The 23,447-nt window shown below is 42.2% G+C and overlaps 1 protein-coding gene across 2 annotated transcripts in view; it reads left to right on the forward strand.

Moving 5' to 3' along the window:
- KCNH1 (potassium voltage-gated channel subfamily H member 1) overlaps positions 1–23,447 on the forward strand; it is a 417,456-nt gene that overhangs the window by 97,133 nt on the left and 296,876 nt on the right. The window contains exon 6 of one of the 2 annotated variants that reach the window (XM_018060769.1): positions 2,934–3,407. In XM_018060769.1, coding sequence (XP_017916258.1) covers positions 2,934–3,407 — 474 coding nt within the window. The remainder of the gene's footprint in view (positions 1–2,933; positions 3,408–23,447) is intronic. The other variant, XM_018060768.1, reaches the window with a different exon arrangement.

Genomic DNA, 23,447 nt, shown 5'->3' on the forward strand with positions numbered 1-23,447 from the left:
TCCTGTGGAGTAGGAAATGGCAACCTGCTCCAGTATTCTTGCCTGGAGAATTCCATGGGCAGAGGAGCCTGGTGGGCTACAGTTGATAGGACTGCAAAGAGTCAGACACGATTGAGTGACTGACCACGCTGAGCAGAGTGAGGAATAGGGAGGAGTATGTCTACTCCGTATTTGTGAAAGTGGAAGTCTCATCCAGTTTGCTTTTACCTGGTTTATTCTAACAGGCCAATCACTTTTCCTACCTGAGGTCTCAGGTCCAAGTATCCTTAATCAAACTTGTGTAAATTGCTTTCCATGGGGAAGGAAAGTTAAAATCCCAAAGAGCTCTGTGCATTGGTGGGATGGGTAGAAACAGTTTTCATACCCCAACTACACACTGGGCCCTCTGAATTTATAGCTTTCTTTTTCTCACCTTTAAGGCTTGGGGCCAACTAGAGGGGGGCCAGAGATACTCAGATTATTTCACATTCATTAAGGGATCTTTTGAGCTTCCCTGGTAGCTCAGCTGGTAAAGAATCCACCTGCAGTAGGTCAGGATTCCTAGGTTGGGAAGATCCCCTGGAGAAGGGATAGGCTACCCACTCCAGTATTCCTGGGCTTCCTTGGTGGCTCAGACGGTAAAGAATATGCCTGCAATGTGGAAGACCTGGGTTCGATCCCTAGGTTGGGAAGATCCCCTGGAGGAGGACATGGCAATCCACTCCAGTATTCTTGCCTGGAGAATCCCCATGGACAGAGGAGCCTGGTGGGCTATAGTCCATGGGGTCACAGAGTCAGACACGACTGAGTGACTAAGCACAGCACAGCACAAGGGATCTTTATTCTCTAGAGGTACAAAGACGTTCCCATGACACAAGGGGAAGTTTCACCTAGATGTTTCTAAGAACCACCTAAGTGCCGCAGAGGAGCAGCTGGGGGACGTGTATGGTGGGTCCCTGCAACTTGGCCTGACTTCTAAAAGCAGAGCTTCTTGCCTTTGATTATTGAGGGTGAGAACCATGCTTAATACTTTCTTGGAACCAGGCTTCTCTATATTTCATTGTTTACTGAATCTGATTCCTTAAAAGCCTGTTATTTAGGGAAATATAATCTTGCTGTGGAGCAGCACATGTTTTTAATCCAGCTAGATCTCATTTGGGATCCTGGTCCCATCTTTTGCTAGCTGTATGACCTTGAAGCTCAGTCATTCACTTAGAAATCGTCCTGTACTGCCTACTGTGGACCAGTTACTGTGCTGTGTTTTGGGAATAAAGTAATGAGTACCCCTTCTCCCTTTACTTTCCAGCCAATAGCAAGTCCAGTTGGTTTTAATTCAAAAATATATCCCAAATTGGATTACTTTTCTCCATCACCCTATCGTTTCCCCAGACTATAATAGTGAGTTCTCTGATTCTGTTCTTCCTTCTAATCCTCTGCCTCAATTTATTCTTTCATAAACATGCATCTGATTATTACTTTCTTACTCAGGACCCTCCAGTTACACTGAGACATGCTGAGAATAAAATCCAACACCTCCACATGGCCCACTAGGGCCTGCGTGGTCTGGTTTCTGTTTCCCCGTCGAGTTGTTTAGCATCCCTTTCCCCCTCGTTTAGTATGCGTTAGTCATACCAGACTTTCTTCCTTTCCTTAAACTATCTCACTTGTCCTACCCTGAGGCCATTACACTGGTTATCTTCTCTATCTTGGATACTTTTCATCCAAAGTTTGAATGACTGGTGTCTTGCTTTTATTCAGATTTCAGTCCAAATGCTCTCTGCTCTACTCCTCAAGTCACATTCTATCAAAACACTGTGTGTCCCCCAGCCTCTTATTTTTTGAAAGTAAAATTTCATTGTACATAGTTTTATTAGAATACAGTCACAATCATTTGATTAAAATTTGTCAATAGTGAAATTTAATGATAATTCAAATTTATTTTTTTTACAAGTACTCAGATTTATTTTCTAGGTACTTTTATGTATGTTGTCTAATTTATACTTGACAGCAACCTGTAATGAAGTTATTGTTATCATCATTATTTAAAACACTTACTCTTTATTAGCCACTATTTTAAGCTCTGTGGGTTTCCCTATTGGCTCAGTGGTATAGAATCCACCTGTAATGCAGGAGACGAGCATTCGATCCCTGGGTCAGAAATATCCCCTGAAGAAGGAAATGGCAACTCAGTTCAGTATTCTTGCCTGGAGAATCCCATGGACAGAGGAGCCTGGTGGGCTACAGACCCACCAGGGGTTGCAAAAGAGTCGGACACAAGTTAGCAATCAAACAAAAATAACAGCAGCAATTTTAAGCTCTATGCATATATTAACATATTTAATCATTGCAGCAACCCTATGAGGTAGGTACTGTTGTTGTCCGCATTTACTTTTTTTAAAATTAATTTTTATTGGTGTATAGTTGATTTACAATGTTGTGTTAATTTCTTCTGTACAGCAAAGTGATTCAGTTATATGTAAACATATATCCACTCTATTTATCTCTTCTTACAATTTGGTATCGTCTTGATTTGTCTACTAGACTAACCTCTCCAAGAACAAGAATCATGCTGTTTCCTTCATTGCTATTTGCCCAGTGTCTAGAACAATTCTGGTCCGAAAGTAACCAATATTTGTTGAGTAAAGTTGCTTAATTCTCTTGTGCCCCAGTCTCTTTCCTGTGACATGGAATAATAACTGGCTAATCAAACAAGGTTGTATTTAGAATTGTGAAGTAATCAATGTCTGTGAGCTACTTGGTATATTTATTGTTTCATTATGATCACTTTTATTACAGTGCTCACTCTATTCTCCCATAGTCCTCCAGTTCCTGTTTTTGTACTTCCTGATCCATCTGGAATGTCATGAGTGTTTATCCGTGACAGAGGCTGACTGGTTTGATGCTTGCGATGAAATCCTCACCTAGTTCTCTCTTGGCTGTATTTTTCCTCACAGGTTCTACAGCTGGGCTCAGACATCCTTCCCCAGTACAAGCAAGAGGCGCCAAAGACTCCCCCGCACATCATCTTACATTACTGTGTTTTTAAGACCACGTGGGATTGGATCATCCTGATCTTAACCTTCTACACAGCCATCCTGGTTCCTTACAATGTCTCCTTTAAAACCAGGCAGAACAACGTGGCCTGGCTGGTTGTGGATAGCATCGTGGATGTCATTTTTTTGGTGGACATTGTGCTGAATTTTCATACCACTTTTGTTGGACCCGCTGGGGAGGTGATTTCTGACCCCAAACTCATTCGCATGAACTACCTGAAGACGTGGTTTGTGATTGATCTTCTGTCCTGTTTGCCCTATGACGTCATCAACGCTTTTGAGAACGTGGATGAGGTTAGTGCCTTTATGGGTGATCCAGGGAAGATTGGTTTTGCTGATCAGATTCCACCACCCCTGGAGGGGAGAGAGAGTCAGGTACATCCCTCAAATCTCAGACCTTGTTGTCATGTCTTTAATTGTGGATGCTCAACAGAAGAGTACTTGAATGGGTGGGAATTAGTACGACTGGTGTCTGAAACAGAGGGAGCATGATGCCTGGTCAGCGTCCTTGCCTGCTGCTCTTGTCCTTTGGAGGTGTGCAGAACCCTGCATGTCAATGGATGGGTGTGGAGGAGACCAGAGGCTTCTCTCTTCCTCATGTGGAGTGCAAGCTGCTGGCTTGGGAGGTGGGGCTGCAGAAGCAGGCATGCATTGCCACTGCACTGGTGGATCTTACACTTGGTATGCAATTGCTGAATGCCTATCTACTGATTATTCTCACTATGGGGACTTTTCCATTTTCTGCTGCTGACCTTTGGCTGTTTCAAAACTGATTAACTCTTGAAATCAGGGATGCTACTCTCCCCTAAGGTTGCTTGCCTTTATTTTTCCTTTTTCTCTGGTAAGTGTCAGGAAACAATGAGTTGATTCTTCGCTAAAATGAATTTTGCAGGTGACCAATGGCATTCACTTGTCCATGCTGTCCCTTGCCTAAATTTGCTGAGGTAGTCAGGCTGTGGTTAAGTCTGACTCTTGTGGTTAAGTCAGGCAAGAGGAAAGTGTTACTGGACTACACTGCTTTGGGTTGTTATGGGAAGAATTAAAAGAAGATAAATGCTCTGAAACAGACTAAAATCAGGACATGCTTAAAGAGTCAGTGAATGGGTGCTGGGACCTGTTGCAGCAGGAAGGGGCCACTCGGCTGGTTAAAGTGATTTTCTCCTTTGAAAAAAGCAAGGGTGTCATATCACGGCAAAGGAAAATGTCATATTCTTATCTAGTTTGAGTGTTCAGTACACCTGGTAAGTAGGTCTTCAGCCTCGGGTAGCAGTGGCCCTTGCTGCCTCGGGTTGCAGAGGGTCCCCGAGGCCTCAGTGCGGCTGTGCTGCTGTCTGGGTGGGTCATCAGGAAGTCGCTGGGAGGCTGAAGTGAGGCAAGATTCGCTCTCAGGGCTAAAGGGCGAGTAGGATTCAGCCTTGACATAGTGGGAAGGGACAGCCAGTTCCCTGCCAGGATAACAGGGACTGCCACTGACCCCACGTCTTGCTGGTGGCATAATGGTGCCTCTCACCTTCACATCAGTACCAGCAGTGTGCGAGGATTCCAGCCCCTGCCTAAGAATCCAACTTCCTACTGTTTGCTCTCCAGCAAAGGGGAACTGGTGTTCAGATGCTCCAGACTCAGAACAGTCCCTGTTTTCATCTGTGCGGTGTGTTTTAATAGACTTTAAAATCCTGAGAAATAATGCTTCAGGTGGCTTGTGTGGATTTTGTAGGGGGATTAAATGAGTCGAGACATTTAGAAGAGTGAAATCATCCCTAAAGTGAATGTTGGGATTCTTAAATGTGAATTTTAGTACATGTTGGGAGTGCTATTTTTCTCTGTGAGTACATTTCTAGCAAATTTTATGTTAGTTAGTGAGGAAAATATGATCATTTTGGCTTAGATAATTTAACTGATTATTTCAACCTAAAAGAGCTTCTTATGCACATATGGGAAATGAGTTTTAACTCTAAAAATACTGGTTGAGTTTTAAAAATAAGCCATTTGCTATTTACAGCAATGACATTGAAATTTTGCAGATAAATAGAACAGTTCTTTGGCTTCTGTGGTTTCTTACTAAACACTGGCAGAGCTGTAAACACATATGTAAATGTGTCAAGATTACCTTGTAGGTTAGCAGAGCATAGAGCTTCTTCCTATGCACTGTGTATGTTGGGTTAGAATTCCTTTGCCATTAATTGTGAGTACCCTTGACATGGTTACTGGTGTCCAGATTTGTGAAATCTATTGTAGATAGGGAAATTATAATTTCTCTGCGACCAGTCCCTCAGTCCTGTCCAACTCTTTGCAACCCCATGGACTGTAGCCCTTCAGGCTTCTCTCTTCATGGGATCTTCTAGGCAAGAATACTGGAGTTGGTTGCAATTTCCTACTCCAGGGGATCTTCCTGACCCAGGGATCACACCCATATCTCTTGTGGCTCCTGCATTGGCAGGTGAATTTTTTACCAATGAGCCACCTGGGAAGCCATAATTTCTCTATGCTTTCTATTAATAGTTGGCAAAGGGTTTTAGCATTGAAGTTCTTACAACTGTGTCTTGATCATGGATAATAATATGAACATTAAGAGGTTATAGTTATGATTTGCTTCTGTAAAGACTTGACTTTATATTTGATAACTCCTTTCAGAGCTTTGGCTGACACCTGAAATAAAACCTTTCTGTAATAGTTGTGGTAGAGTTGGGGAAACACAAGAATACTGAAGATTTGGCTGCTGGTCCTCTTGGTCTCACCTATAAGGACAGCTGAGAACCTTGTGCATGTCCTATAGCCTTTCTGGATCCCAGTTTTGCTAGCTGCAGCTAGGGGATGATACCACCTCACCTGCCTGAACACATCACATTTGGGCTGTGGATTTGAGTTCTCTGTCAGTTGCAAAACCTGGTGAGTTCAGAATCCCTGGTGTTAGTCTCACCTCCAGACTGACTGTAAAAATGAGAGACTCAGCACCCTGACTTCCTATCTTTGGTGGAAGTTGGAGGAAGGTAGGGTGGGAAGGGAATATTTAGCAGGTTACTTAGATGGTAAAGTGTCTGCCTGCAATGTGGGAGACCCGGGTTTGATCCCTGGGTTGAGAAGATCCCCTGGAGAAGGAAATGGCAACCTACTCCAGTACTCTTGCCTGGAAAACTGTATGGATGGAGGAGCCTGGTAGGCTACAGTCCATAGGGTCGCAAAGAGTCGGACACGACTGAGCAACATCCCTTTCTTTTCATGATAAGTAGACCGACTGGAGGTCAGAGCCCAGTAGAGCTGTCATATGGTTTAACCTTCTTAACTCACAAACAGAACAGAGAAGAATCACAAGGGGACTCAGTATTACTGTGACCATATGATTTGCTGCACCATCTTGAATGAGTCATATTCTCTGGGTCTGTTCCATGACAGTTTTGGTAAAATAGGGAGAAAACACAGAAGGATACTATTGAGTCAGAACTGACCAAGAGGTTCCTGATGTGTGTGGTTCACCCTTGGCTTGGTTGTTGTGATGGGGAGGCTGGGTATGGGGTACCAAGAGATGGGAAGAGGCAGTTTCCCTGAGGCAGGTGGGTTGGTGATGAGATGGGCAGTTTAAGATGTTCACCAAGGGATAGCACTGTTTTCCAGGCACAGACTTTTGTGTTAAAAGGCACCATTAAATCAGTGGGCATGAAGGGCTGCTGGTGCTTAGAGTGGGTTGGAGAGGCCATGAAGGGCACCCCACCTGTTGAACCTGGGTTCAGTTCAGTTCAGTTGCTCAGTCGTGTCCGACTCTTTGTGTCCCCATGAATCACAGCATGCCAGGCCTCCCTGTCCATCACCAACTCCCGGAGTTCACTCAAGTTAGTGATGCCATCCAGCCATCTCATCTGTCGTCCCCTTCTCCCAGCATCAGGGTCTTTTCCAATGAGTCAACTCTTCACATCAGGTGGCTAAAGTATTGGCGTTTCAGCTTCAGCATCAGTCCTTCCAATGAACACCCAGGACTGATCTCCTTTAGAATGGACTGGTTGGATCTCCTTGCAGACCAAGGGACTCTCAAGAGTCTTCTCCAACACCACAGTTCAAAAGCATTAATTCTTCAGTGTTCAGCTTTCTTCACAGTCCAACTCTCAACAACCATACATGATCACTGGAAAAACCATAGCCTTGACTAGACGGATCTTTGTTGGCAAAGTAATATCTCTGCTTTTCAATATGCTATCTGGGTGGGTCATAACTTTCCTTCCAAGGAGTAAGCGTCTTTTAATTTCATGGCTGCAATCACCATCTGCAGTGATTTGGGAGCCCAAAAAAGTAAAGTCTGACACTGTTTCCACTGTTTCCCCATCTATTTCCCATGAAGTGAAGGGACTGGATGCCATGATCTTCGTTTTCTGAATATTGAGCTTTAAGCCAACTTTTTCACCCTCCTCTTTCACTTTCATCAAGAGGCTTTTTAGTTCCTCTTCACTTTCTGCCATAAGGGTGGTGTCATCTGCATATCTGAGGTTATTGATATTTCTCCCGGCAATCTTGATTCCAGCTTGTGCTTCTTCCAGCCCAGCGTTTCTCATGATGTACTCCGCAGAGAAGTTAAATAAGCTGGGTGACAATATACAGCCTTAACGTCCTCCTTTTCCTATTTGGAACCAGTCTGTTGGTTCATGTCCGGTTCTAACTGTTGCTTCCTGACCTGCATACAGATTTTTCAAGAGGCAGGTTAGGTGGTCTGGTATTCCCATCTCTTTCAGAATTTTCCACAGTTTATTGGAAGGCTTTGGCATAGTCAATAAGGCAGAAATAGATGTTTTTCTGGAACTCTTTTGCTTTCGATGATCCAGCAGATGTTGGCAATTTGATCTCTGGTTCCTCTGCCTTTTCTAAAACCAGCTTGAACATCAGGAAGTTCACGGTTCACGTATTGCTGAAGCCTAGCTTGGAGAATTTTGAGCATTACTTTACTAGTGTGTGAGATGAGTGCAATTGTTCGGTAGTCTGAGCATTCTTTGGCATTGTCTTTCTTTGGGGTTGGAATGAAAACTGACCTTTTCCAGTCCTGTGGCCACTGCTGAGTTTTCCAAATGTGCTGGCATATTGAGTTGCAGCACTTTCACAGCATCATCTTTCAGGATTTGAAATAGCTCAACTGGATCCTGGGTTAGGTGGGGAAAATTGCTTCATTAGAAGAGTTCTGATTAATTCAACATACGTTGTCTTCTTCCCCAGGCTTTGCCATGGGGCTGCTCATCTAAGACTAGAGAATGGGGAGAAATAGGGAATTACTGATTCATTTCGCATAAACAGTAATGGAGCAGACCTCTCTCTGGTATCCTTTTAGTTATGCCAATGGAATTGTGTTGCAGTGGAGACCACCAGGGAAGCGGCAGATGGGCAGTGGGGCCTTTGCCATCTGTGTGTGTAGGGGTTAGGGTATAGGCGTGGGTACTGGGGAGAGGGCTCTTAAAGTGAAAGGATTGGACCTTCCCAATCTTGGCTCAGGAAATTAGGTTAAAAAACCAGCAATTGTTAATTCAGCCCTGTTTGGATGGAGCCCACCTCATGATTTAGGCCACACAGGCAATCCATTTTGCCCCAGCTTGGTTCACTTATGTAGATGGCCTGTGTTTGCGTCATTCTCCAGTCTGTTGGTAATCATCCGTTTTGGAGGCCATTTGGGAATATGTTTGCGCATTAGTTAAACTGGTGAGAGGACAGAAGGTCTGGAAACGGAGTAAGTGGAAGCTCGGAATGGGTGTGCTAGAGCAAAAGCCCAGGGGGTCTCTTTCAAGCACTTAGTGCAGTGGGCCCCGACCTTTTGGGCCCCAGGGACTGGTTTTCTGGAAGATGCTTTTCCCATGGACCAGTGTTGCAGGGCAGGGGGGCTGGTTTGGGGATGATCCTCATAAGGAGTGCAGTCTACATCCCTCTCGTGCACAGGTCACAGTAGGGCTCACGCTTCTACGAGAGTCTAACGCTGCTGCTGATCTGACAGGAGATGGGGCTCGGCGGGTAACGCGAGTGATGGGGAGCGGCTGTAAAGACAGGTGAAGCTTCGCTGGCTGGCCCACCGCTGTTCACCGCCTGCTGTGTGGCCAGGTTCCGCACTGGCCACTGACTGCTGCCTGGTCCATGGCCTGGGGCTTGGGGACCCTTGACTTAGTGGATTATTGCCCTGGTGTGTGTCATGGGTTAAAGATAGAATTATTATTCACAAAACATAAGGAATCCTAATTTTATCCAGTGGAGTGCAGAAGTGCAAACAGGGGATGAGCCAATTGTGCCCCCACCTGGGTCACAATTCTGGTGCCCTGAGGCCTGGGGCCAAGAGCTTCCTCTGTCCCTGGCCCTGCAACCTCAGACTGCAGCACCACCAGCTAGGGCCAGTCACAGCTGACAGTTGCCAAAAGCACATGGGAGACGTTCACCCAGAGCCGAGGAGGACCGGGGCATGCCGATGGAAAGATAACAGCACTGATAGCGACTTCCCTCCATCTAGAGCATCTACCTTTCCCAAACACTTTCAAGTGGATTGTCTTTTTTATTATTGAAATGTAGTTGACCTGCCATATTATGTTAGTTTCAGGTGTAGTCCATAGTAGTTAGACATTTGCAAACATCATAAAATGTTCACTGCGCTAAATCTAGTAACCATCTGTCCTCATACAAAGTTTTTATAATATTATTGACTGTATTCTTTGTTGTGCAGAGGGCCTTTGTTTCAGCTCTGTGGTGGTAAAGAAACTGCACTTAACTGAGGGGAAGATGACTTGTCGGCTTCCAGCCGTGCAAACCTATAGAAGTCATTTCGTCTCCTTGGACTTTGCTTACCTCACCTGTAAGATGGGTCTATTTCAGCTTAAACCTTCTGTGGCTCTAGGAAAGATTATCCCTGCTTTGCAGATGAGGGGAAAGGGCCAGGTTGTCCAGAGAGTAAAACTGGACTCTGGTCTCATAACTCCTAGGTCTGTGCTTTTCCCTGCAAGTCATGCCGCCTCATCAGAGATCTAGAGACAGGATGAGCCAAGCAGTGTGTGATATTCCTCAAGTCCTTCTGTGAATTGTTCCCAACTTGGCCCCTTCTGCCTGCCCCCCACCCTACCTCCAAGGGGTGAGAGGTTTGAGTGGTCAGCCTGGGTGACCCTAAACTGAGGTCCCTAGTGCATACACATAGGGCTGGACAGTGAGCATGGGGTCAGAAGTAAATCTAAAGGGCTGGTTGCCTGTCCTCCTCTCTTCTTGGCAGATGGGTCAAGGTCCTTCTAGGATCACTATTCCTAGCCTTTCTGTGATTTCCTTATCACTGAAGCTGAAATCAAATTGGATCTATGTACACAGATCATCCCGTTGATTTGTAGTTTTCAGGGCTTACCTGTGGTTTCTATTTAGGTGGATGGACACTGGTTCAATTCCCATACAGGTGACACCTCTTTTCCAGCTGAAATCTCAGAGGAAGCTGTCGGCTGAATGTCATGAAATGACTGAGAGTTTTCTATCCTAGACTTTCAGCAATACATTGTGTGGGTGTACTATAATTTCTTTATGTATTTTCCTGTGGTTTATCATAGCAATTATTTTTTATTAATAGACTAATTTTCAGAGCAGTTTAGGTTTATAGAAATAGAAAGACGACCTTCACCACCGGCAGATTCCCTGTTGTTAATACCTTGCATGCACGTAGTACACTTGTTACGGCCAGTGTGCTCAGTCACTCAGTCGTGTCTGACTCTTTGTGACCCTCTGGATTGTAGCCTACCAGGCTCCTCTGTCCATGGGGTTCTCCAGGCAAGAATACTGGAATAGGTTGCCACTTCTTACTCCAGGGGATCTTCCTGACCCAGGGATCAAACCTGCATTTCCTGTGTCTCCTGCATTGCAGGCAGATTCTTTATCTGCCATCGGGGAAGCCCCGCTATGGCCAACATGAAGCATCATTATCAGCTGAAATCCATAGTTTCCATTAGGGATCACTCTTTGCAGTATACATTTTCTGGGTTTTGACAGATGGCTAATGACATGTGTCCACCATTGTGTATCGTACAGAACAGGTTCACTGCCCTAAACATCTCTGTGCTCCACCTAGTCATCCCATCCTTCCCTCTAACTCGTGGCAACTGCTTTTTACTGTCTATCATTTTACCTTTTCCAGAATGTCATAATGTTGGGGTCATATAATACGTAGCCTTCTCAGATGGGCTTCTTTCACTTAGAAATAAGCCCTTAAGTTTCCTCCATGTATTTTGGGGACTATCAGATAGCTTATTTCTTTTTATTTCTGAATAGTATTCCATTGTATGGATATACTATAATTTATGTATTTCACAACAACAACAAAATAGCTATTAAAAAACTCCATTATTGATAGCACTGGTTATTTAGGCCTGATCAGCACAGGCCAGGAGAAGGCAATGGCACTCCACTCCAGTATTCTTGCGTGGAGAATCCCGGATGGGGGAGCCTGGTGGGCTGCCGTCTATGGGGTCGCACAGAGTCGGACATGACTGAAGCGACTTAGCAGCAGCAGCAGCAGCAGCAGCACAGGCCTGCTCCTGGGCTTTCCTCCTCCCGTGGATCCCCGGAACATGGAGAATGTGGAAGAGCTGAGACGCTGGCATGCAGGCCAGCCCGTCTCAGCAGCCTACGCTGTCTCTTGGATACAAACTGAAAATGTTTAACTCAAGCTATTAAGTCTAATGGGCTTCCCAGGTGGCTCAAGTGGTAAAGAATCTGCCTTCTCAAAACAGGAGACACAGGAGATGTGGTTTTGCTGCCTGGGTCAGGAAGATCCCTGGAGGAGGAAATGGCAACTCACTCCATTATTCTTGCCTAAAAAGTCCCATGGACAGAGGAGCCTGGCGGGCCGCAACCTGTGGGACTGCCAAAGAATCAGACGCGACAGCTTAGTGATGCTCTGAGAGCATTGTACATTGGAGCAGAACAGACTCGAGAGATGTGCCTGGCCCACCTCTGCTCACACATTGTCCTTTTTCTTTCCCCCCTAGTCTCTTTTTTGGCCAACCCCAGTTCTACTTTTAATTCTCTACCAACATTTCTTCGAATCTTGTTTAGGGTCCTGTCCTGCGCTTAGTCACTCAGTTGCGTCTGACTCTTTGTGACCCCATGGACTGTTGCCCGCCAGGCTCTTCCATCCATGGAGATTTTCCAGGCAAGAATACTGGAGTGGGTTGCCATGCCCTCCTCTAGGAGATCTTCCCAACCCAGGGATCGAACTTGGGTCTGCTGCACTACAGGCGGATTCTTTACTGTCTGAGCCACCAGGGAAGCCCAATAAAGGTTATTTGAACATAAGCATTGTGATACAACAGTAGATCTGATAACCCAGGAGTACTGAGTGGGTAGCCTATCCCTTCTCCAGGGGATCTTCCCGAGCCAGGAATTGAACCAGGGTCTCCTGCACTGCAGGCAGATTCTTTACCAGCTGAGCTATCAGGGAAGCCCCTGTTGAGGGTGTTTGTAAACCCCTGTTGAGGGTGTTTGTAAACCCCTGTTTAGGGTGATCTTTCCTTAAAGAAAACTTACTGACTGAGGTGGTAGGGGATGGGGATACAACTCTTCAGTTTGCTCCCAGTCTAGTGGGGACATTGAATGATAAACACCAGCAGAGGATGTGAGAAGGGTCAGCTCAGGGTGTTATTTCTTGCTGTTGAGGAGCATGTAGCCTGTTGAGAGAAGCTGGAAGGCTTCCTGGAGAAGATGACTGGGGTTAGTCTGGTGAGGAGTAAGGAGGAGAGTCTTGTAAGAGGAGCACTCAGGAGCAGAGGGGTGAGCTGTCAGGGACTAGCAAGGCGTTCATTACGTCCAAAGCAGAGAGTCAGCCCTGGGGAAGGGTTGAGAGCAGGAGCAAGGTAGTGACACAGGGTCTTGCCAAGGAGTTTACGTGTTGTCACACAGACAAAGAGAAGCCACCCCGGGTTTCCATTAGGTGTGTGACACGATCTGATTTTGATTTTCGAAAGTGTTCCCAGACAGCAGTGGTGAGAATGAGAGGGAAAGGGTCTCCACTTCCACTCCTCCTGTTCTAACATCACACGGCTGCCGTCGAGCTGTAACCTCCGCCGTGGCACTGAGCTGTCCGTGTTCGAGTTTATTTTTAGGCTCTGTGATGTCCCACTGGCGTGTTTGTCTATTCTTACAGCAGGACTGCACTGTGTTAATTGTGATAGCATAATAGTAATTATTGATCAGTTACTGTCTTTGTTCTTTTTCTTCAAGACTGCCCTGTCAATTCTAGTTTCTTTGTACATGCACTAAAATTTGACAGTTAACTTTTTAATTTCCACAGCCTCCCCCCACCAAAAAAAGAACCCAAAACCAAAATCTTGTAGGGGTTTTGAATGGGATTATACTGAATCTAAAAACCAATTTGGAGAGAATGAAAATCTTAATATTGTGTTTTCTAATTTATGACCATCAACCAGTCACATCTTTGGATCTTCTTTAAATTTCTCTTAGCAGTATCTAGTGGTTTTCAGCGTCAGTGTCTTACACATTTCTTAAAGTGCTGTTGTTAAACTTATTCCTAGATATCTGATGTTTTTAGTGCATGTGTTGTCAGTAGGATTTAAATTTCTTTGTTTTTAATTGTTTGTTGCTGGTATAAACTATTTTATTTACTGACTTTGATGCTTGCTTTGGTAACACATATACTAAAATTGTTTACTGATTTTGCAGCAAAGTTGGCAACTTTGCTTATTAATTTGAATATTTTGTAGGTTCTTCTGTATTTTTACATACACAGTGATGTCTTTGCGAATTTATTTCCAAAATCTATGCCTTTTACTTCTTTTTCTTGAATTAGTGCTAGATAAGATCTCTGATGAAATGAGTTAGACAATTTTGTCTTATTGTTAACCATGGGGGGATATGTTCACTATTTCACCTTCAGTATTTTGTTGACTTTAATTGATTTTAGTTTACAAATACATACTCCTTTTTAGATTAAGAAAGGTCTCTCATAATCTTGGTTTTATGTGAATTTTCATCATTAAGAATTATTTAATTTTACCAGATTGCTTTATACATTTATTGAAATAATGTTTTTTCCTCCTTTCTTTTGTTAATGTGATGAGTTATGTTGATTGACTTTTGAATGTTAATTAACCCTGCATTCCTGGAGTAACTCCTAATTGGTCATGATATGTTGTGCTCTTTTATATACTTGTATATGATTTTATAATATTAATATTTAGGCATTTTGCATGAGAGATATTGGCCTTTCATTTTTTTCCCTTGTGATGTCCTTGTTAAGGATACACAGGGAAGTGTACCCTTTGAAACAATTTATGTAACATTGATATTATTTATTCCTTAAATAATTTATCAATAAAGTTGCCTGGCTCCGAAATTTTCTTTGTGGGAAGATTTAAAATTATGATTTCAATTCCTTTAGGAAGTGTAGAACTATACAGATATTGTTTTTTTCATTTGTGTCGGTTTTACATTGTTGAAGGTTTACCCTTTTCATCTAGTGTGCCAAATTTATTGGCAAGAAGTTACATATAATATACAATTATTATTTTTAAATGTCTATTAAATCTAAAGTGATTTTCTTCATTTATTCTTTTTTAATTTTGTTTTTTAATTTATTTTTTAATTGAAGGATAATTGCTTAACAGAGTTTTGTTTTCTGTCAAACCTCAACATGAATTATTTTTTTTACTGCTGTATAGTTGATTTTAGAGTGCTGTGCCAATTTATGCTATACAGCTGAGTGACTCAATTATGAACATACAGACATTCTCTTATCTATATTTTCCATTATGGTTTATCACAGGATACTGAGTATAGTTGCTGTGCTGTGCAGTAGGACCTTGTTTATCTGTCTTAAGTATGGGAATTGACATCTGCTAATCCCACACTCCCAGCCTTTCCCTGCCACTCCCCTCTCCGTCGGCAACCCCAGTCTGTTCTCTCTGTGTATGAGCTTGTTTCTGTCTCATAAATAGATTCATTTGTGCCATATTCTAGGTTCCACATGTAAGTGACATCATATGGTATTAGTCTTTCTCTTTCTGATTTACTTCATTTAGCATAGTAACCTCTAGTCGCATCCATGTTGCTGCAAATGGCCGAGTGCTACCCCACTCCAGTGCTCTTGCCTGGAAAATCTCATGGACGGAGGAGCCTGGTAGTATGCAGTCCGTGGGGTCGCTAAGTCGGACACAACTGAGCGAATTCACTTTCATGCGTTGGAGAAGGAAATGGCAACCTACTCCAGTGTTCTTGCCTGGAGAATCCCAGGGACGGGGGAGCCTGGTGGGCTGCCATCTATGGGGTCGCACAGAGTTGGACACAACTGAAGCGACTTAGCAGCAGCAGCAGCAGCAGCCACACTTTATCCATCCATTGCTCTGTCAGTAGACATTTAGGTTGTTTCCATGTTTTGGCTATTCTGTATGCTGCTGTTGTGAGCATAGGGATGCATGTGTCTTTTTGAATTATATCCGTTTATTCCTCATTGGTCATTTGAATCTTCTCTCTGTTCATTTTGGTCAGTTGTGGTAGGGTTTTGTCAATTTTATTAATCTTTTAAGGAACCAATTTTGACTTAGCTAATTGTCTGTTTTCTATTTCATTGATTTTTGTTCTTATTTGTATTTTTCTTTCTTGCACTTTAAAAAAACTTAGTCTATTTCCCACCCAGCATAATGGGATAGAATCTTTGATCATTTGAGCAAAGATTTAATATATGAATTTAAAGCTGTTTTATTCTCTAAAGACTTTTTGAAAACATCCCCCAAATTTTAATGTTAAAATCCTATTATTTCAGTTCGGTATACTGGGCTTCCATTGTGGCTCCGCTGGTAAAGAATCCGCCTGCAATGCAGGAGACCCCAGTTCAATCCCTGGATTGGGAAGATCCCTTGGAGAAGGGAAAGGCTCCCCACTCCAGTATTCTGGACTAGAGAATTCCATGAACTGTATAGTCCATGGGGTTGCAAGGAGTCAGATATGACTGAGTGACTTTTACTTACTGACTAGGGCTTCCCTGATAGCTCAGTTGGTAAAGAATCCGCCTGCAATGCAGGAGACCCTGGTTTGATTCCTGGGTCTGGAAGATCCCCTGGAGAAGGGATAGTCTTCCCACTCCAGTATTCTTGGGCTTCCCTTGTGGCTCAGCTGGTAAAGAATCCTCCTGCAATGTGGGAGACTTGCTTTCGATCCCTGGATTGGGAAGATCCCCTGGAAAAGGGAAAGGCTACCCACTCCAGTATTGTGGCCTGGAGAATTCCATGGACTGTAATAATCCATGAGGTCACAAAGAGTTGGACATGACTGAGTGATTTTCACTTTCTTATACTTCATTTCCATTGTGATTTCTTTTATTTGAAAGTGTTGCCTAATTTCTAAACATTTGATAATTTTCTAATCATTATTGATTTCTAGATTATTTCTTTAGCGGTAAGAAAATATACTATATGATTTTAATTCCTTGAGTTTTATTGAGACTTGCTTTATGGCTAAATATCTAGTCTATTTTGGTAAATATTTTATATGAATTTACAAAAAATGTATATTTTGCAGTTGAGTGTTATATTCTCTATATGATAAATAGGTCAAGTAGATTAATAGTTTTAAAAATTGTCTATATTATTATTGAATTTTGTCTGTTTGTTCTATCACATACTGAGTGAGGTTTGTAAAGTCTTCAACTGTGATTGTGGAATTGTTTATTTCTCCTGTTAGTTCAGTTAATTTTTGCTTTGTGTATTTTTAGAGCTATGTTGTTAGATGAATACACATGTAGGATTGTTATGTCTTCTTGTGAATGAGTCTTTTTGTTATGAAATATTCCCATTTTACTTAATATTTATTACATTTATGGAAGTACCAGACCACCTTACCTGCCTTCTGCGAAACCTGTATGCAGGTCAAGAACCAACAGTTAGAATTGGACATGGAACAACAGACTGGTTCCAAATTGGGAAAGGACTACGTCAAGGCTGTATATTGTCACCCTGTTCATTTAACTTATATGCAGAGTACATCATGAGAAATGCCAGGCTGGATAAGGCACAAGCTGGAATCAAGATTGCCAGGAGAAATATCAATAACCTCAGATACGCAGATGACACCACACTTATGGCAGAGAGCAAAGAGGAACTAAAGAGCCTCTTGATGAAAGTGAAAGAGGAGAGTGAGAAAGTTGGCTTAAAACTCAACATTCAGAAAACTGAGATCATGGCATCTGGTCCCATCACTTCATGGGAAATAGATGGGGAAACAGTGGAAACAGTGACAAACTTTATTTTGGGGGCTACAAAATCACTGCAGATGGTGAGTGCAGCCATGATATTGAAAGACAACTGCTCCTTGGAAGAAAAGTATGACCAACCTAGACAGCATATTAAAAAGCAGAGACATTACTTTGCCAACAAAGGTCCATCTCATCAAAGCTATGATTTTTCCAGTAGTCATGTATGGATGTGAAAGTTGGACTATTAAGAAAGCTGAGCACTGAAGAATTGATGCTTTTGATCTGTGGTGTTAGAGAAGACTCTTGAGAATCCCTTGGACAGGAAGGAGATCAAACCAGTCAATCCTAAAGGAAATCAGTTCTGAATATTCATTGGAAGGACTGATGTTGAAGCTGAAACTCCAATCCTTTGGCCACCTGATGCAAATAACTGACTCGCTGGAAAAGGAGGAGAAGGGGATGACAGAGGACCAGATGGTTAGATGGCATCACTGACTCAATGGACATGAGTTTGAGCAAGCTCTGGGAGATGGTGATGGACTTCCCTGGTGGCTCAGACAGTAAAGCATCTGTCTACAATGTAGGAGACCCAGGTTCGATCCCTGGGTCGGGAAGATCCCCTGGAGAAGAAAATGGCAATCCACTCCAGTACTATTGCCTGGAAAATCCCATGGACAGAAGAGCCTGGTAGGCTACAGTCCACGGGGTCGCAAAGAGTCAGACACAACTGAGCTACTTCACTTCACTTCAGTTCTGGGAGATGGTGATGGACAGGGAAGCCTGGAGTGCTGTAGTCCATGGGGTTGCAAAGAGCCAGACACAACTGAGTGACTGAACAACAATTGCATTTATTTTATTTTTTTTAATTTTAACTTGTCTAGTATTCATATAGACATCAGCTTTCTTTTAGATAGTGTTTGTATGACATGGCTTTTTCTATCTCTTTCCTTTAAATTTCTTGTGTCCTTATTTTTAAGGGATATTTTTTGTAACTAAATAGCAAAGAATTGGGTCTTTTTATTTTTTGAAATCTAGTCCATCAATATTTGCCAGATAATTGGAATATTTAGTCCGTTTTAGTCCCATTGTTATCATTGGTTTTATTTTACCATCTTGCTATTTGCTTTCTATTTCTCATATCTGTTTTTAGGTTTCTTTATTCCTCTACTAATATTAATAGCTCTATTAATATTACACAAAAAGAACTTCAAAGGAAAATTATTATAAGACATACAGATTTCATAATGTTAAAATTCAATCACCAGAAATATATAATTTTTTCAAAATTCTAAAACAAAGCTGTTTCTTTGAAAACACTTAGTAATAAAGTTAATAACCCCTGGCAATACTAATTAGGAAGAAAAAGAGAAAGCAAAGAAATGAAAATGAGAGGATATAACCAATATCAGGGATCAAAAATGAAAAAAGAGACACAACTATAATGTCCTACAAGCATTAAAAGATATGAGGATATTATTTATCAACTGTATGCTAACAACTTTTATAAATTGAAACCTATAGAAAATTTATAATAAATATGGTTTACAAAATTGACTCTAGAAGTCTTCCCAGGTGGCATTAGTGGTAAAGAACCTGCGTGCCGGTGCAGGAGACATAAGAGATGTGAGTTTGATCCTTGGGTCAGGAAGATCCCCTGGAGGAGAGCATGGCAATCCATGTGTTCTTGCCTGGAGAATCCCACGGACAGAGGAGCCTGGTGGTTTATAGTCCGTAGGGTCGCACTGAGTTGGACATGACTGAAGTGACTTAAGACACAATAGAGCTATACCAACTTTTTCAGTTGTTTTTAGTATTTACATATTGTATTTTTCCCTTGTTTAATAGAAACCCTGCTATATTTTATTTTTAGACATGTGTCTTCTAAGCTGCTTATTTTTGATACAGTCTGGCACATTTGCCTTTAATTTGAAGTATTTAATTAATGTGATGTTTTGGTCTATATATTCTATCTTATTTTGCTCTTTTTTGTCCCATCTGTTCTTTGTTTGTTTCTTTTCTTTCAGCTCATTTATTGCCTTCTTTTGGTATTGATAATTTTGTGTTATTCCAGCCCTCTATTAACCTTTTATTTTCTCTTACTATTGTTTTAATGTGTACTCTGGAAAATACAGTATAATTTTTCCAGTTATTATAAATTAATGCTTAATGCCTCTTCATAGATGTTGCAAGGATTTTAAAAAACTTTAAATTCTTTTACTATCTTTTTCACTTATGAACTGTTATCATCAAGTGTATATAAGTTCTATATGTATTTTCATTGTTTTGACGCCAATATTCATTTGTATCTATATTCTCTTTCATTGTTCCTTATCCCATCTAGCATCTCCTGGTTTACATCTGAAAAGTTTTTCCTTCTAGCCAGAGAATACCCTTTAATATTTAATTTAGTCTGCTGGTGACGAATTCTCCTGAGTTTTGTTTGTCTGAAAATATCTTTATGTTGCTTTAATTCTTGAAAGATGTTTGCATTGGATATTAAACTCAAGGTTGGAAATTACTTCCTTTTGGTTATTTGGATGTACTTTCTTAATCATCTGACCTCTATTATTTTCTGAGAATTCAGCTCTTGGACTAATTGTTGTTTCATTATAGGAATTCTGTCTTTTTTCATGTGGTTGCTTTTAAGATACTTTCTCTTCTTTTTCATTCTTCTCCCACTCCTTTCCCCTTTCCTTCTTCCTACCCCCTTCTCCTTCTTCTAGTACTTTTACAATGACATACCTGAGGATGACCAGCATCCTCAGGGATGTCGAGGACCTTGTGGATAAGAGATAATTAATGAAGAGATGATTGACAAAGGCATTGGACAATATACTGCAAAACAGTGGGAGATAGTGGAGATTTGGGCCTAGTAATAGAATGAGAATTTGGAAAACTCAGCAGTGGCCACAGTGGCCACAACTGAAAAGGTAGTTTTCACTCCAATCCCAAAGAAAGGCAATGCCAAAGAATGCTCAAACTACCAAACAATTGCACTCATCTCACAAGCTAGTAAAGTAATGCTCAAAATTCTCCAAGCCAGGCTTCAACAATATGTGAGCCGTGAACTTCCTGATGTTCAAGCTGGTTTTAGAAAAGGCAGAGGAACCAGAGATCAAATTGCCAACATCCGCTGGATCATCGAAAAAGCAAGAGAGTTCCAAAAAAACATCTATTTCTGCTTTATTGACTATGCCACAACCTTTGACTGTGTGGATCACAATAAACTGGAAAATTCTGAGAGAGATGGGAATACCAGACCACCTGACCTGCCTCTTGAGAAATCTGTATGCAGGTCAGGAAGCAACAGTTAGAACTGGACATGGAACAACAGACTGGTTCCAAATTGGGAAAGGAGTACGTCAAGGCTGTATATTGTCACCCTGCTTATTTAACTTCTCTGCGAAGTACGTCATGAGAAACGTTGGGCTGGAAGAATCACAAGCTGGAATCAAGACTGCCGGGAGAAATATCAATAACCTCAGATATGCAGATGACACCACCCTTATGGCAGAAAGTGAAGAGGAACTCAAAAGCCTCTTGATGAAAGTGAAAGAGGAGAGTGAAAAAGTTGGCTTAAAGCTCAACATTGAGAAAACGAAGATCATGGCATCCGGTCCCATCACTTCATGGGAAATAGATGGGGAAACAGTGGAAACAGTGTCAGACTTTACTTTTTTGGGCTCCAAAATCACTACAGATGGTGACTGCAGCCATGAAATTAAAAGACGCTTACTCCTTGGAAGAAAAGTTAATGACCAACCTAGATAGTATATTCAAAAGCAGAGACATTACTTTGCCGACTAAGGTCCGTCTAGTCAAGGCTATCGTTTTTCCTGTGGTCATGTATGGATGTGAGAGTTGGACTGTGAAGAAGGCTGAGCGCCGAAGAATTGATGCTTTTGAACTGTGGTGTTGGAGAAGACTATTGAGAGTCGCTTGGACTGCAAGGAGATCCAACCAGTCCATTCTGAAGGAGATCAGCCCTGGGATTTCTTTGGAAGGAATGATGCTAAAGCTGAAACTCCAGTACTTTGGCCATCTCATGCAAAGAGTTGACTCATTGGAAAAGACTCTGATGCTGGGAGGGATTGGGGGCAGGAGGAGAAGGGGACGACAGAGGATGAGATGGCTGGATGGCATCACTGACTCAATGGACATGAGTCTGAGTGAACTCCGGGAGTTGGTGATGGACAGGGAGGCCGGGTGTGCTGCAATTCATGGGGTCACAAAGAGTCGGACACAACTGAGCAACTGAACTGAACTGAACTAAATAGAATGAGGCTGGATTAAGATTAGAGTTAGGAGTCTTCCTAGCATGAAGGAGTAAGATGAGTGAGCTTTTACTATAAGCTGGAAGCTGAGAGACAATATGGAGAAAACCACTTTATAGGAATGGTAACTTTTGGCCAAGGAATGCGAGTAACCTATGGCGACCTAGGAGTCAGCTGGGGAAATAAATGCCCTGATCTCCCTTTTCCTTTTTTCACCCTCCAATCTCCTTATGACAACCTGGGCTACTAAGCATGGGAATAGATTTGTATGTGCATTTGGGGCTTCCCTCCTAGCTCAGTCAGTAAAACAAAATCTGCCTGCAATGCAGGAGACCCAGGTTCAGTTCCTGGGTCGGGAAGATCCCCTGGAGAAGGAAATGGCAACCCACCCAGTATTCTTGCCTGGAGAATCCCATGGACAGGGGAGCCTGGCGGGCTACAGTCCATGGGGTCACAAGAGTTGGACACGGCTTAGCGACTAGATGACGACAATGATAGAGTTCATAGGGATTCTTGAATCTGTGGCCCAGATGTAACATTTTATGTAGAGGAGCAAAAACAAATTTTAGGCTGTGTGGGCCACATATGGTCTCTGCTCTCCCTCTCCTTCTTTCCTGACTCTTTAAAAATATAAAAACTATTCTTAAGTCACAGGCCATATAGAAATAGGTGACTCATCAAATTTGGCTGACCCCTGTTATGGGTTGAGAGGGTTTTTTTTTTTTTCTTTTTTGAGGGGGTGTCACTATTGAGGAATTCTCAGCTGTTACCTCTTTCTAACATTATTTTTCAAGTTGATTTTTATTGGAGCATAGTTGCTTTACAATGTTGTGTTAGTTTCCAGTGTACAGCAAAGTGAATCAGCCATATATGTACATATGCGTGCTGGGTCATGTCTGACTCTTTGCAACCCCACGGACTGACTGTATATCCCCTCTCTTTTGGACTTCCTTCGCATTCAGTTCACCACAGTGCATGAAGTAGAGCTCCCTGCTATACATAGGTTCTCATTAGTTATCTATTTTATATGTAGTATCAGTAGTGTCTACATGAAAATCCCAATCTCCCAATTCCTCCAACACACCCTTCTTTACCCCTTGGTATCCATATATTTGGTCTCTACGTCTGTGTCTATTTCTGCTTCACACATAAGAACATCTGTACCATTTTTCTAGATTCCGCATATAGGCATTAACATACAGTATTGGTTTTTCTCTTTCTGACTGCCACTCTGGGTGCCAGTCTCTAGGTGCATCCACGTCTCTCAAGTGGCCCAGTTGCCTTTTTACGCCGAGTCGTATTCCATCGTGCGTACGCGCCGCATCTTCTTTTTCCATTCCTCTGTCGATGGACATTTAGGTTGTCTCTACGTCCTGGCTATTGTAAATAGTGCTCTATAACTTTATTTCTATTTTCTCTTTCCTCTCTTCTGGAATTCCCAGGGCACATGTCAACTCTTCTCACTGAATCTCCCTGTTTCCTGTTTGGCTCTTGTATTTTTTTGACCTTTGGTCTTTCCATGTTGTATTGGCACATTTTTTCTGATTACTCTCCCATTATTCTCCCATTTCCCAATTCACTCTCTAGTTTTGCCTAATTACTTTTAAAACATTTTATTGCATTCATTATTTTGGTTAATTTTTGTTTAGCGTATTTGTATTTTTTAGTGTTAGACTTGTCAGTACCTTATTTTATACTTTCGGATTCTCTGCTGAAATTCTTGATCCTGCCTTTTATTCTGTCAAATAACTATTTTAATGTCTGTATTCAGTGGCTATATAATCTGGAGTCTCTGTAGGTCCTGTCCTGCTGTATTCTATTGTTTCTCTTAATTTGTTTAGATACTGTTCCAGCTCTTCACACGCCTGGTTATTTTTGATTGTGTAGTGGACATTATATGTCAAAAACTATAAAATAGTGTGGGTCTCAGGATGGCATTCTTTTCCTCTAGAGGACATTAAC

The sequence above is a fragment of the Capra hircus genome, chromosome 16, assembly GCF_001704415.2.
Source record: "Capra hircus breed San Clemente chromosome 16, ASM170441v1, whole genome shotgun sequence".
NCBI classification, from domain to species: Eukaryota; Metazoa; Chordata; class Mammalia; order Artiodactyla; family Bovidae; genus Capra; species Capra hircus.